At 38.3% G+C, this 15,701-nt stretch overlaps 1 protein-coding gene across 1 annotated transcript in view; it reads left to right on the forward strand.

Annotated features, from left to right (window-relative positions):
* The window catches only part of ATRNL1 (attractin like 1), a 794,298-nt gene that overhangs the window by 326,098 nt on the left and 452,499 nt on the right, over nt 1-15,701 (forward strand). Inside the window, exon 25 of the mRNA XM_040255081.1 lies at nt 6,326-6,387. Within this exon, the coding sequence (XP_040111015.1) occupies nt 6,326-6,387 (62 nt within the window). The remainder of the gene's footprint in view (nt 1-6,325; nt 6,388-15,701) is intronic.

Below are 15,701 nucleotides of genomic sequence, written 5' to 3' on the forward strand. Positions count from 1 at the left end.
ACTCTTCCTAGGTAGAGAAATAGTGAGAATAGCCAGATACATTTGCAACTAATGCTCGTATCATTTCTTTCTGCTACTCCTGCCTTTTTCTCCTATCTGTTCTCAGTATTCCTGCCTATTTTTAGATAACCATGTACATTTATATAGAAAATAGGGTACATTTAGGGTTTTTTTTACACCATTAGAATCACTAAATTCTATCACAGTATATAATTTACAATTGTTATTACTGTTTTTGTTTACCTCTGCTACAACCACTAAGAATCTTTTTTTCACTGATATATCCAAGAATCTGACATGGTGCCCAGATTGTAATAGATTTTCAGTGAAGTATTTTGATGGCTGAATACGTTAACTCTCCAGAGTGGGAATCTTGAGAGCGAATGTGCTTGAGTTAGTATTTGCTTGGCCTTGTTCACCAGCGCAACCAAATCTCCTGGTATCTGCCTTCCATTTTTACACCTGTGCCTGATGCTGGACTCGCTGACATAGTATCTTTCAAAGGCTATCTCCTGTGGAACTTCTTAGAAAATCCCAGGTGGAGAAACAATGAAAGAGATTTGCAACACCCATTGCAATACTGACTTTCTGTGTGAACAACCAATATCAAACGCTGTTCAGCTTAAGTCCTTAGAACCCAGATGGCATGCTAAGTATAGAGACTGCTTGTGCCATCCACACTTTTTCTTCAGCACAATTATGTTAACAAATTAGTTACAGATAGATAATACAAGTTTCCGAATGTTTTAGTGCTTTAGTTCATTATTGTAGCTTGTAGATGCTTCCCTTGTCTGCTTTCTTTTTGCAAATATTCTTTGGGGAAATTCAGGAAGATATTTTCATGTGTGTCTGTGTTTTGCTTACTTGCCTCAAAACATGATTTTTTTTTTTCTTCCAAGTTACTTAGCTATATGGACCTCGAAAGGGCAAAAAGCAATAATAAAATTCTGCAGTGCCAGCCTGAGTCATGTGCTTTGCCATCCTAAATTTATTTTAACACTTTTGGCTATAACCAGTGTTTTTGCATTACTTATCTTGAAGGAATACAAAACCCTTTGTAGATTAAAGAGTCAGAGTGATGATAGCTAACACTACATATATAAATATTTAGTGGCAGTATTAGTTGCTCTGTCGTGTCTGACTCTTGCAACTCTATGGACTGTAGGCCACCAGGCTCCTCTGTCCATGGAATTCTCCAGGCAAGAATACTGAAGTGGGTAGACATTCCCTTCTCCAGAGGATCCTTCCAACCCAGGGATCGAACCTGGGCCTCCTGCATTGCAGGTGGATTCCTTACTGTCTCAGCAATGAGGGAAGCCCATGTGTGTGTTTGTGTATATATGCCTTTTTTCCCTCCTCCCAATATATGTCACTTGGTTTTTAAAGATTTCCAGGCTCTGTTCCTCTCCCAGAGTTGGACCTTTTTTCCTTTGTTTCCATTTTCCCTGCTCTGCTCAATTTGGATTTCACTTCCAACAGTTTTTCCTCAATATGGGGTCTGTCTTGGAATAGAGATTTGAGTGGTTGCTTTTGAAAATTCATGTGTCCCAAGCTGTTCTAGCCTCTTTTGGAACTTCTTGAAGACCCTTTGCACTCATATGCTCTTGGACTAGGCAAAACCACTTCAGTTTTTACTTCCTGTATTCAAATTGGCCTGCCTGGTTCCAGTGAATGTCTTTTGGATTATCCTGTTGATTCTCTTCTTACTCCCACGTGGACTCTGCTACCACGTGGCTGTGGCTTATCAGTACCTGTTCATGTTTCGGCAATCAAGAGGATGAGAATTTCTCATTTAACTGTATTGAGTTATTTTCTTCTTCTTCTTTTTTTTGTAGTTTCCTTGATATAGATAGGTAATGGGCAGATAGATAGATACTGAGTTTTTTCTTTCTGAAGTGAAGTCACTCAGTCATGTCCGATTCTTTGTGACCCCATGGACTGTAGCCTACCAGGCTCCTCAGTCCATGGAATTTTCCAGGCAAGAGTACTGGAGTGGGTTGCCATTTCCTTCTCCAGGGTATCTTCCCAAACCAGGGATTGAACCATGGTCTCCCGCACTGTAGGCAGACGCTTTACCGTCTGAGCCACCAGGGAAGCCCAATGTAGAAACTAAGGGATATTAAAAAAAACTATGCTACCATTGTCACTCTCCACCTGGAACTTGACCTCACCGATTATATTTCTCAGTTTGTGAGTAGTTAAGCTTTTTTTGTTTATATTCAAAATTATAGTTTTAATTTTGTTTTAAGCTGATAATATAGTACATAAAACCCCTACCATTTGGAATTTTTAAGTAGTTTCTCTGCATAATGTACACTGTCTGCTTTTCTAAATGCACTATGGATTTAGGAAAAGATTTGTTTTCCTATTTTATATGCTCCTGATTCTGTCTGCTGTTTTCTAACAGATCTTTTTGAAAGTTCAGTCTGTAGTTGCTGTCTCTACTTCCTCACATTACATGTTCACCTTGCATTCTCTGTTTAATGCGAGACAGCAAAAGAGACACAGATGTATAGAACAGTCTTTTGGACTCTGTGGGAGAGTGAGAGGGTGGGATGATTTGGGAGAATGGCATTGAAACCTGTATAATATCATATAAGAAATGAATCGCCAGTCTAGGTTCGATGCAGGATACAGGATTCTTGGGGCTGGTGCACTGGGATGACCCAGAGGGATGGTACGGGGAGGGAGGTGGGGGACTTCAGGATTGGGAACACATGTACACCCCTGGCAGATTCATATTGATGTATGGCAAAACCAATACAATATTGTAAAGTAATTAGCCTCCAATTAAAATAAATTTAAATTTTAAAAAAATGAACGTTCCCACCCCTTCATTGAAAGTGCATTTGTTTGTTACCCATGCACAAGGTTGATGTCAAATTTAATATTAACAGTCATATTCCCATCTTCATCTTACTCAACCAACAAAACCAACCAGGACTTTCTTCTTGCAACATTCCTTTTCCTTGACATCCTTGACACAGTGCTCTCCTGAGTTCCTCCTACTTAATTGTTCACTTTTTTGTTAGTTCCGATAATGAGGTGGCCCTAAACTTCCTTTTAGTTTTAAATGACTCATATCCAGTCTTTACCAGGCCCTCTCACCTTTCACTCCAAATTATGTGCGCATTAACTTGGTTTTGTCTGCAAGGATGTTACCCTTGTACAAGCTACTATCATAACTAGAAAAATCCAGTGTCCTTCTTGTTAATGTCCCTGCTTTTCTTTCTCATCTCTTCCTCACCCAGCAGCCAGAATGTTTTTCTTGAGAGTAAGACCATGTTATTATATGATTTAGCTCTTATAAAACATTCCAAACTCTTTATCATGCCAAGGACCTCGGTGAATTAACCCCAGCTTGTCACACTGTACTCATTTTTAACTATTCTTTCTGTAGCTCACAATACGGCAGCTGTTGTGACTTCAGTTTCTTAAACACCTCTAGCCTAAGCATGCTATTCTCTAAGCCTCGAGTTCTCTTCTAACAGATCTTTCTGTGGCTTTACCATTCTTTTGTGTCAGCTTACATATGGCTTCAGTAAGGCTGGCTGTAACTGCCTGATCTAAACTAGCTTACGTAGCCTTCTACTTCATCATATCACCTTATTTTTCTTCGGAACATTTGCCATTATCGAAAATTATGATATCCATTTATGAGTCTACCTTGTTATTTTCTGTCTCCTGCTATTGGGATGCCAATTCCAAGAGACAAGGGACTTTGTCTTATTTACAAGGTTGTCACCAGCTCCTAGAAGAGAGCTTGCTTAAGCAGTATTTCTTTGAATGTTTCTTCATGATTTGAATGACTGAATAAATTAATTTTTTGTCTGCTTGTTCAGATCAGTTATGAAAGAGATACACATATTAAAATTTTACTATTTAATTATGTTACCTAATTCTTCTTGAAGTCCAACCTTGTGTTTTCACTTATTTGGCCTGTATTTTGGTACATATAGGTTTATTATTTTTATGAATTACTTGTGTCTTTTATGTTTTATTAGACTAGGTTTTGATTTTGAATTTCACTTTGGTATTTATGTTATCCTTCATGGCTTCGTTGCTGTTGTTTTTAAGAGCCAATTTTTTTTTTTTCCCTCACTTTCCTTTATATTTTGGCTATAGATGTGTCACTGTTATGGATGTGCTGTCTATAGAAAACAAAGGAAATTATGCCTTTTAACATGCTATGGAAATCTCTTTTGATGAGGATTGGTCTCTTCACATTTAATGCACTGCTTCTATACTTCATCTTATTCTTTTATTTTTAAGCTTATTTATTATTTATTTTGTTTCCTTTTTCTTTTCTCTATATTTGCTAATTTATTCAAGTCTTTATTCAAGTTCTTTTTCTTTATTATTTAGATATTTCTCAACGCTGTCTAATTTTACCTTCCTAATCCAGTTTATATTAAACCAATTTCATTTATTAGGACTTCAAAATAATTATCCTTTTGAAGATTATCCAGTTAGTTCTCAATTGCTGTATTTTGAATCATCTTACAATGGTTTTAAGTTATTGTTGACAGTATTATTTGGTAAGCTCTCTTTGTAAGATACTCTCATGAACAGTACCTGGGGAGATGATTCATCTGTATTGTTTCCATTTTAAAAGATGTTTGTTCCTAAATTTTTTTAAATGTTTTCACCTAGAAGCAATCTCCTACAGCAATTATCTTTCCTCAGTCTCTGAGTAAATGCTTTGTAATTCTTCAAATGCTTAGAAGCGTTTTGGAAATGAATGTTATTATATTTAAGCTTTCATATATATACAAAATTTTAACTATCTTCTCGACTGGCTATAATTCTTTGTTTTATATAAGAAACAATATTTCTTATTTTAGAATGCCATTTCAATTCCTTACCCTGAAAACTGGTACAATTGTGAAATTCATTTCCTTTGTTTTCCTTCACTCATGGATTATATCCCCGTCTGCCTTTTGTCTAATGTCTGAAAATGTTTTTTCTGTATATTTTGTATAGTTTTTAGTTCTTTAAGATGAGAGAAATCTCATCTTTGTTAGTCTGTTTTCACTGAAAGTGGAAATTGTATTACATATTTTTGAAAGATTTTCATAAAAGATTATTAAAAGAGAAGGAGATTTCAAGAACTTAATTATTCACCTCCAGCTACCTGGAAAAATTCACTAATGTTGACCAGCTCCTTTATACATGATGTAAAAGCATGGTATTTATTGTTTTATGCCTACTATATACCAGATTTTATGGTAATAATTTTATTTCTATTCATTGAGTTAGTCTTTCCTCTAACACAATGAAGTGGATGCTTTTATTATTACCATTCACACATGGGACAAAAATAGGTTAAACATATTTCCAGAATATTTACACCTAATAAGTGAAAAATTGGATTTTCATATCAAGTATTCTCTACTCAGATGCTGCATTACTGACTAGTACTGCTGTTGCTGCTGCTAAGTCGCTTCAGTTGTGTCCGACTCTGTGCGACCCCATAGACGGCAGCCCACCAGGCTCCCCCGTCCCTGGGATTCTCCAGGCAAGAACACTGGAGTGGGTTGCCATTTCCTTCTCCAGTGCATGAAAGTGAAAAGTGAAAGGAAAGTTGCTCAGTCGTGTCTGACTCTTAGCGACCCCATGGACTGCAGCCTACCAGGCTCCTCCGTCCATGGGATTTTCCAGGCAAGAGTACTGGAGTGGGGTGCCATTGCCTTCTCCGACTGACTAGTACAAAGTATAATAATTCTTCAACAAATGTGTTACAATATGGTCTCTATAATGTTAACAAAAGCAGAGAACAACTTTAGATTATTGACTTCTCTCCTGAAATCATTAACATGAAAATATAAACTTTTGATATATTTTATTCTTTCAGGGGTTATAACAAAATAACTGCAGCTTCATTAGATAGTAATACACAAGAAAAACCAGTTCCCTCTGTTTCCTTCATAGAGTTGAAGTTAAGTTTTTCATCTCATAAGCAATTATCAATTGTATTGATAGAAATATATGACCATTATTAGATGTAGAAATGTATTTGCATGTTTTAGGTTGGTGTATTTCATAGGATTTCAAGTGACAGTCTTAGCATACATTACTGAAGTAATTTTATAATAGTTTTCTTAAAGCATTTAGTGTTAAAGCCTGTGTAAAGGTTGTCTTCAGTTTTGGGATATATGAAGTGTTGTCAATGAAATTTGGGTTCTAGCACATATGATTTATAATATGGTAATCCAGATTTCTTTATGATTTAAAAATATTGTATTTGAAAATGCCATGAAGCATCACCATGTTGAAGAACACAGATTCAGTAAGTTTCAAACTTCCTTTTATTTTGATTTTTCAGATTGCGTTCTCACAACACAACACAATCATGGATCTTGTGCAGTTTTTTGTCACCTTCTTCAGGTAATTGGCTTTTATTGACTTTGAATGTGTTAAATCTGTATTCTGATGTCCTGTCAATCTGTTAGGTAATATCAGTTCTTTAACCTTGAATATGATACAGTGTGTCTTGTATAGTTTTATGTACTTAAATATATACTGCAGAGCAGAAGAAACACATTCGACATGTACTATTGCAGGATTATTTTGCTATACTGCTATTTAATAGCTAGTTAATTTAGTGGAAAGAAGATGATAACCCTGTGTTCTACGTCACATAAGTAGTTAAAGCCTGTTTTAATTAGTGAAATTAACAGTGTTTTCATCATATTGATTAGGTACGTTTCCTAGCATTAAAATCAATTTCTTGGATTTCTTAAGTTATTATTGTATGTATTTAGCAATGTGATAAAATCAATAGGGGATGAGGAAAAGGATGTATTTTTTTGCCCTCAAAGAGCATGTAATCTGGAAGTACTAAATGTCACCTAGAATATACCATAATTTCCTAGAACTTGAGTTATTTGAGATGTTAACAGTAGGTTCACTAAAAAGGGTTCCATAACTAAATACGTTTGGAAGTACTAGGTATACTAAAGTTAAATAGGTCTCTTTTGGTTTGTTTTTAACTGGCTTCCTCAGATTTTTTTCTCACAGTTTTCAGTGTGTTCATTTGCAGTGTATTGTTCTTAAAGAGAGGATAGAGTTTGTAGCATTTCTCAAAACCTAAAAGTTCTTTTCATAAACATTTGTGTTCATTTCCATGGGATGTAAATAAACAGTGGGTGAGGGGAAGAAGCTGAGTTTCAGCGATAGAATATCTGAGACATGGCATCTAGTTGGGTGGGATGGGATGGGTGGCGAGGGAAGTTCTTGAGGGAGGGGACATATGTGTACCTGTAGACGATTCACTGCATTGTACAGCAGAGACTAACACAACATTATAAAGCAGTTATACTCCAATAAAATAAAAAGAACTAGTTGGTCAATGCAGTACTTAAAAACAACAAAAAAAGAAAGAATATTATCTTTATTAACCTGAGTGATGTGTACAGCTTACACTGATCCACAGGGCGCCTTTGTATGAATTAGACAATCGTGTCTCCTCCTTCTGGTAGACATAGCCCCACATCACAGCACAAAGATGCAGATGATTTTGACCTTCACTCACCAAGTTGTCTGGGCTGCTTTATACAATAAAGAAAGTGAAAGTTGCTCCGTCGTGTCCGACTCTTTGCGACTCCATGGACTATGCAGTCCATGGAATTCTCCAGGCCAGAATATTGGAGTGGGTAGCCATTCCCTTCTCCAGGGGATCTTCCCAACCCAGAGGTTGAACCCAGGTCTCCCACATTGCAGGCAGATTCTTTACCAGCTGAGCCACAAGGGAAGCTTTGTACAGTAAAGAACCTGTTAAACCCAGTCCTTGACACAGATGGTATGCCCAGTACTTCCTCTGCACCTAAGTAAGTGATAAGTATTGGTTATCTTATCAAGATACCATACAATACTTGAATTCCTAATCCCTTATCCACAGGCGTGAGCAAACATTTTTCTATAAAGAGCTGGTTAGTAAATAATTTCAAGATTTGTGGGCTATAAGGTGTCTGTGGTGCTAAAGCAGCCTGAGTCAGTTTGGAAACAAATGGGAGTGATTATTTATGTTCCAAAAAACCTTTATTAGAATGAAAATAGCTGGTAGCCTGAATTCTGGGCTTCCCTAGTGGTACACAACCTTCCTGCCAGTGCAGGAGATGTGAGAGACCTGGGTTCCATCCCTGGGCGGGGAAGATCCCCTGGAGGAGGTCATGGCAGCCCATTCCGCTATTCTTGCCTGGAGAATCCCGTGGACAGAGGAGCCTGGTGGGCAGTAGTCCACAGGGTCACAGATTCGGACACTACTAAAGTGACTTAGCGTGCGCACAGGCTGAATCCTGCCTGTGGACACAATTTGCCCAACCACTGATCTAACTTATGCCTGAATGCCTTTAATGGCAGGAAACAGAACATCTCTTGTGATAGCATTTTCTATCTTCAGAGAATTAGTTGTTCTTTATAATTGAGATGCAATCTGCCTCCCTGTGATAGCTATTCTAATTTACCCATATGGGCCCATACATAGCAAGTCTAATTCCTTCATCTCCATTTATGGCCTTCCAGTTTTCTAAACTCTTTTCTCCAGTTCACACATTATCTGTTCAGTTATTTGCTTCTTGTCAGAATACTTGCCATGTTAGTCACTTTGCTGTGAAAACAATCAGGTCTGTCCCTTAAAAACATTAATTTCCAAAATTTAATGCTGAAAACATATTTCTTACTAACATTGCAAAGTTCATTCATATTTAAATTTGTCCCTTAAAGAGGAAATTTGAGGAAACATCTTAAATATATTTAAACATTTTCTGATTTTATACTTGTGAATATTAAGGGATATTAAAACTTAATGACATTACAATGTTTTTGAAAAGTGTTAGAAGTTATAATCGAATGAGCTTTATTTAATGCATAAAAATAAGTTTTTGACAGGATAATGTAGATGTTAATATACTGAAAAGTTTATTTGTATAAAAATTCACAAAGCTGAATTTATAAATTATTTAAATGTTTAGGGTTTGAGTTTAAGCTTTTGAATTTGTGTGCGTGTTTAAGTTCAATAGCTCTTTTATTAAGTAAAAGAAAGCAAGTGTTAATGTGTACCATGTCTTAGAGATGGTCCTATTTATTATGTTGGCATCATAGACAAAGTAATATACTCTAGTTATTGTGTGAGATAAAATGTATTTGATGGGTTTTTTATCATTTAAATTTTTTCAGTAGTGAAATGTAAATTAGATGATTTTAAAATTGTCTCATTGTTAAGGAAAATCATGGACAGAATACTTTTAAGGTTATTTTTCTATTAAGTAGACTTACTGTTAAATTTTAAAAGAGAGTTTTAGACAGTTCAGCATTTATGGACATCCTTCAATCAGGCTACTATTACTGCTATTGCTGTCTCTGTGTTACTGAAGTAGTATAGATGAAGTATCAGCCTTTCATTCAGCCAAGTTTAAAGGACGCCAGAGCCAGTTTTTTAACTGTTATGTTGGGAACCGTTCTGGTGGTAAACGTAATTCAGTCAGTATTATTTAGATCATTTCTAGTCATAGCCTGGCTCTGGTCTTAGCTTTCAGCGCCATCTAAGCAGATCACTTGAAAGTGAAGTAGCTCAGTCTTTGTGACCCCATGGACTATAGCCTACCACGCTTCTCCGTCCATGGGATTTTCCAGGCAAGAATGCTGGAGTGGGTTGCCATTTCCTTCTCCAGAGGATCTTCCTGACCCAGGAATCAAACCCAGGTCTCCCGCACTGTAGGCAGACTCTTTACCATCTGAACCACCAGGGAAGCCTAAGCAGATTATCTAGTACCTCTAAATCTCGGTCCTTTTAGGTTTTTATTTTGTATTGGAGTATAGCCAGTTAACAATGTTGTAATAGTTTCAGGTGAACAGCGAAGGTATTCAGACATATATAAACATACACATATGCATATGTCCTTTATCATAATAGAATTAAAAGGTGTTGTTGTTAGAGTCTGTAGTGTACAGTAATATATAACAGTGAGTAATTAAAAAATTGAAAGAAATCATTTAAGAAATAAAGACTTTGCTGGTATGTAAAATGGAAAAGCAAGTCTGTGTGAATCTGAAAAGTCTCAATTTTTTAAAGAAGTTCAGCCTGGTAAATTAAATGGAGATATTGCAAGGACCCTGTACCATTTAGATTTTTTAATGGGGGTTCTAATTTTCACTGTCCTACAAGGATTACATTGGAGAAGGCAGTGGCACCCCACTCCAGTACTCTTGCCTGGGAAATCCCATGGATGGAGGAGCCTGGTGGGCTGCAGTCCGTGGGGTCGCTAAGAGTTGGACACGACTGAGCGACTTCACTTTCACTTTTCACTTTCATGCATTGGAAAAGGAAATGGCACCCCACTCCAGTGTTCTTGCCTGGAGAATCCCAGGGATGGGGGAGCCTGGTGGGCTGGCGTCTATGGGGTCACATAGAGTCGGACACGACTGAAGCGACTTAGCAGCAGCAGCAGCACAAGGATTACATAATGTTTTTGATTTACCATCTTGACCAAATGAAGGATATTTTCAGAGGTTGCCACTTGGTCTTTCCTACTGTGATAGATCTTACCACACAGGCCAGAAAAACAATGTAGGGATTTACTCTAACCACTTTGTACATAATTCCTAATTATACACTTGAAAAGTAAGGAAATTATCATTTGTTGTTGTTCAGTCTCTAAGTTGTGTCTGACTCTTTGTGAACCCACGAACTGCAGCCAGGCTTCCCTGTCCATCACTATCTCCCTGAGCTTGCTCAAACTCATGTCCATTGAGTCAGTGATACCATCCAACCATCTCATCCTCTGCTGCCCCTCCTCTTGCCCTCAATTTTTCCCAGCATCAGGGTCTTTTCCAATGAGTCAGTCAGTTCTTCACATCAGATGGTGAAAGTGTTGGATCTTCAACATCAGCATCAGTTCTTCCAATGAATATTCAGGGTTGATCTCCTTCAGGACTGACTGGTTTGATCTCTTTGCTGTCCAAGGGACTCTCAAGAGTCTTCTCCAGCACCACAGTTCAAAAGCATCAATTCTTCAGCATTCAGCCTTCTTTATGATTCAACTCTCACGTCTGTACATGACTACTGGAAAAGCCATGCTGCTGCTGCTGCTGCTGCTAAGTCACTTCAGTTGTGTCCGACTCTGTGCGACCCCATAGACGCAAGCCCACCAGGCTCCTCTGTCCTTGGGATTCTCCAGGCAAGAACACTGTAGTGGGTTGCCATTTCCTTCTCCAGTGCATGAAAGGGAAAAATGAAAGTGAAGTCGCTCAGTCATGTCCGATTTTTAGTGACCCCATGGACTGTAGCCCACCAGGCTCCTCTGTCCATGGGATTTCCCAGGCAAGAGTACTGGAGGGGGGTGCCATTGCCTTTTCCATAGCTCTGACTATATGGACATTTGTCAGCAAAGTGATGTCTCTGCTTTTTAATATACTGTTTAGGTTTGTCATAGCTATTCTTCCAAGGAGCAACCATCTTTTAATTTCGTGGCTGCAGTTACCGTCCACGTTGATTTTGGAGTCCAAGAAAATGAAATCTGACACTATTTCTACATTTTCCCCATCTGTTTGCCATGATGTGATAGGACCGGATGCCATTATCACAGGGTGGATGTATAGACACAGTTTCCCAGTATGACCCAGGATTTAGCCAGAATTTGTTATCTGGACCCTGGAGATACCCCAGCTCTAACAAGGGGCCATGGTGGTGTTCTGGTCATTGACTAGCTGTGTCATCGCTAACCTTGTATCTTATAGTAGTGAAAATATCTATTAATTTGTCTTACACTGAGTATGTACCCATAAATATACTTGTGTATATACCCAAATAAACACGAATCTCTTTATAAAGTAGTCATATACATGTTCCTTTGGGAATCATTTTATACACTTTCCAAGGTGTTTCAAGACAACCTTTTTTCTGTGAACTCAGCTACCTGTTCAGTCAGTGGATTCTGGATTTGTAAATTAACTCATCTTGGAACTGAGCAGAGGATCACAATCATCTCTTGGGGCTACAACCCTCAGCCTTTACCCCTCCATTCCTACTTCAAGTAATATTAAGGAGCACCATTGTTAGCTGCCCACCTATTTTGCCCCTCGTATAGATACCATCCGTTGTTAGTCATCCCACAGTTCTTTGTTGGGCAGCATCCTTGTCTGCTTCTCCAGGCTTGTTGATCATGATCCTAATTGTGACCCCTGGATTCTGACAGTTAAACATTGACCCTTGGTCTTTTTCACTTTGGGACTCCATCACTTAATGCCTAGCTCTGTCACCGCCTCTCCTGTTGTCAGCTTTGATCTTCAGAAGAAAGCCATCACTGAACTTCTTAGTGTGCCCTTTCATCAGCAGATTCCGCATGGCCTCGGTGAATGATGCGTCCCATGGAAAATAATCTTCTTGTAGTTCTTCTGACCTAATATAATACATTCTTTCTGGCACATATCCTCCTGTCAGCTTCTTTTATCTCTTTCTCTTACGTTTTCTCAGGGAACTCAGGCATTCCCATTTCACTTTGCATTGGCCATTGCTTTATCCAGACTTCTAAGAGTTACTTCTTCAACTTTGCACCATCCCCTGGAGTCTTCCATAGGGTATTGCATTTCCTGGTCCTGAGACTGTGCACCAGAATTCATGAATTCTTGCTGATTCCATCCCCCAGGATCAGATACCACTGATTTCTAGTTCCTGTTATACTCCCCTGGCTGTTGCCATTACCTGCTAGCCAATTCTTGCAACTCTTCCAAGTATATAATCTCCCTCCTTTCTTATCAGACCAAGATGCATTATGCTGTCCTTAAACCCTAGTTATCAGTCTAACAACCAGGAGAGGAGACGTTGACAGCTTGTTGAGGGAACGACCGTATTGTTTCTATAATTGTAGAACTGACTCCGTGCAAAACATCCATCTAGATATTTCATTTTAGATGTTCCTATCCCATATTTCAAGAGCTCAATTTCCCCAACCATGGCCATCGTCTTTACGTAAGAGGACTGCTCTAGTTGAGCAGTCTATCGTCTCTGGAACTCTGCAGCTCTCACTCTTGGATCATTACTCTGCTGCTCATTCTTATTGGCTCTTCCACTGTCAGGGATAAGAGTCTGAATTAAAGCTATAAAAGAAACCCTCTGGTTCTTATATTTAGCCTGTCATATTTGTTAATGGCCTTCAGTCTCTCATTAGCCCTTTGCAGGGTTAATGCAAACATTCAGCAATTATCCAACACTACTATCTTTTGAAAACATTTTCCCCAGATCATCACTGGTGAAATCTTTAGCAGTTGAAGTCTTCTTCCAGGGATGAATCAAGCAACATGGATGGCTTCCTTTTAGCCTGCCAAGGAGTGAGTGAGCCAATTACAAATCTCAATTTTAGCTCCTGATATCTTAGACCATGAGTCCTCAGAGAAGTGGAGACCAGAATGGCATTAGCCCTGTAGTAAATGTATTAGGGGGAACTCTTGTGACGGAGAGATCAGGGGAGAAAGTGAGAGATCTTTTAGACCACAGTGCCAATCTGACATTCGTGAAGTAGAGCAGGAAGAAAGGAAAGTTGAATGAAAGAGCCTAATTACAGTGTAATTTAGATTACATTGCAGTCCGAAGTCTCACAAGGTCAATGGTGAGTCCTCAAGTCAAACTGCATGTAGACGAGTAACTCATCTCTCAGGATGAGGCCTTCCTTGCTGTCACTGTGATGCTCAGAAAGTGTGGCCTCTGTGATTACTTGCTGTCTCTAAGATCTTTACTAATCTAGTTATCTGATGTAAGTAGTACCATATAATACTTGTCCTTCTGTAACTGGCTTGTTTCACTTAGCATAATGTTCTCAAGGCTCATTCATGTTGTGATATATGTAAGAATTTCCCTTCTTTTAAGGCTGAATTATATTCCATTATATGTATTATATATACCACATTTTGATTATCCATTCACCTGTTGATGGATATTTGAGTTGCTTCCCTGTTTAGCTGTTGTGAATGATACTTCTTTTAATATGAATATATAAGTATGTATTCAAGACCTTGATTCAGTTCTTTTGGATATATTCCCAGAACTGAAATTGCTGAGTCATATGGTAATTCTATTTTTAACTTTTTGAAGGGCCTCCATACTGTTTAATTGTACCTTCCACATTCTCACCAACACTGCCACGGGTTCCAATTTTTCCATATTCTCACCAAAAGCGTGCAATTTTCATTCTTTCCCTTCTTTCCTTCTTTTAGATAGTAGCCATCCCAGTGTATGCAACTTGGCATTCCTTTGTGGTTTTGATTTGCATTTCCTTAATGATTACTGCTGATGAGAACATTTTTATGTGCTTATTTGCCATCCATATGTCTTTTTTGGGTCTATTCTTTTGCACATTTTTATGCCAGTATCATACTCTCTTGGTTACTGTAGATTTGTAGTAAAATTTGAAATCTGGAAGTGTGGATCCTCTATCTTTGTTCTTTTTCAATATTATTTCGGGCTACTTGGGGTCCTAAAATTCAAATGGATATGGGTATGCAGATAATTATGTGAGCTTTTCCGAAATCAGATTGATTATATTCTTTGCAGCCAAAGATGGAGAAGCTGTATACAGTCAACAAAAACAAGACCAGGAGCTGACTGTGGCTCAGATCATGAACTCCTTATTACCAAATTCAGACTCAAATTGAAGAAAGTAGGGAAAACCGCTAGACCATTCAGGTATGACCTAAATCAAATCCCTTCCCACAGTGGAAGTGAGAAATAGATTTAAAGGCCTAGATGTGATAGATAGAGTACCTGATGAACTATGGAATGAGGTTCGTGACATTGTACAGGAGACAGGGATCAAGACCATCTCCATGGAAAAGAAATGCAAAAAGGCAAAATGGCTGTCTGGGGAGGCGTTACAGATAGCTGTGAGAAGAAGAGAGGAAAAAGCATAGGAGATAAGGAAAGATATAAGCATCTGAATGCAGAGTTCCAAAGAACAGCAAGAAGAGATAAGAAAGCTTTCTTCAGTGATCAATGCAAAGAAATAGAGGAAAAGAACAGAATGGGAAAGACTAGAGATCTCTTCAAGAAAATTAGAGTTACCAAGGGAACATTTCATGCAAAGATGGGCTCGATAAAGGACAGAAATGATGTGGATCTAACAGAAGCAGAAGACATTAAGAAGAGGTGGCAAGAATACACAGAAGAACTGTACAAAAAAGATCTTCATGACGCAGATAATCATGATGATGTGATCACTCATCTAGAGCCAGACATCCTGGAATGTGAAGTCAAGTGGGCCTTAGAAAGCATCACTACGAACAAAGCTAGTGGAGGTGATGGAATTCTAGTGGAGCTGTTTCAAATCCTGAAAGATGATGCTGTGAAAGTGCTGCACTCAATATGCCAGCAAGTTTGGAAAACTCAGCAGTGGCCACAGGATTGGAAAAGGTCCGTTTTCATTCCAATCCCAAAGAAAGGCAATGCCAAAGAATGCTCAAACTACCACACAATTGCACTCATCTCACATGCTAGTAAAGTAATGCTCAAAATTCTCCAAGCCAGGCTTCAGCAATACGTGAACCGTGAACTTCCTGATGTTCAAGCTGGTTTTCGAAAAGGCAGAGGAACCAGAGATCAAATTGCCAACATCCGCTGGATCATGGAAAAAGCAAGAGAGTTGCAGAAAAACATCTACTTCTGCTTTATTGACTATGCCAAAGCCTTTGACTGTGTGGATCCCAATAAACTG

The sequence above is a fragment of the Oryx dammah genome, unplaced genomic scaffold, assembly GCF_014754425.2.
Source record: "Oryx dammah isolate SB20612 unplaced genomic scaffold, SCBI_Odam_1.1 HiC_scaffold_14, whole genome shotgun sequence".
In the NCBI taxonomy this organism is placed as follows: Eukaryota; Metazoa; Chordata; class Mammalia; order Artiodactyla; family Bovidae; genus Oryx; species Oryx dammah.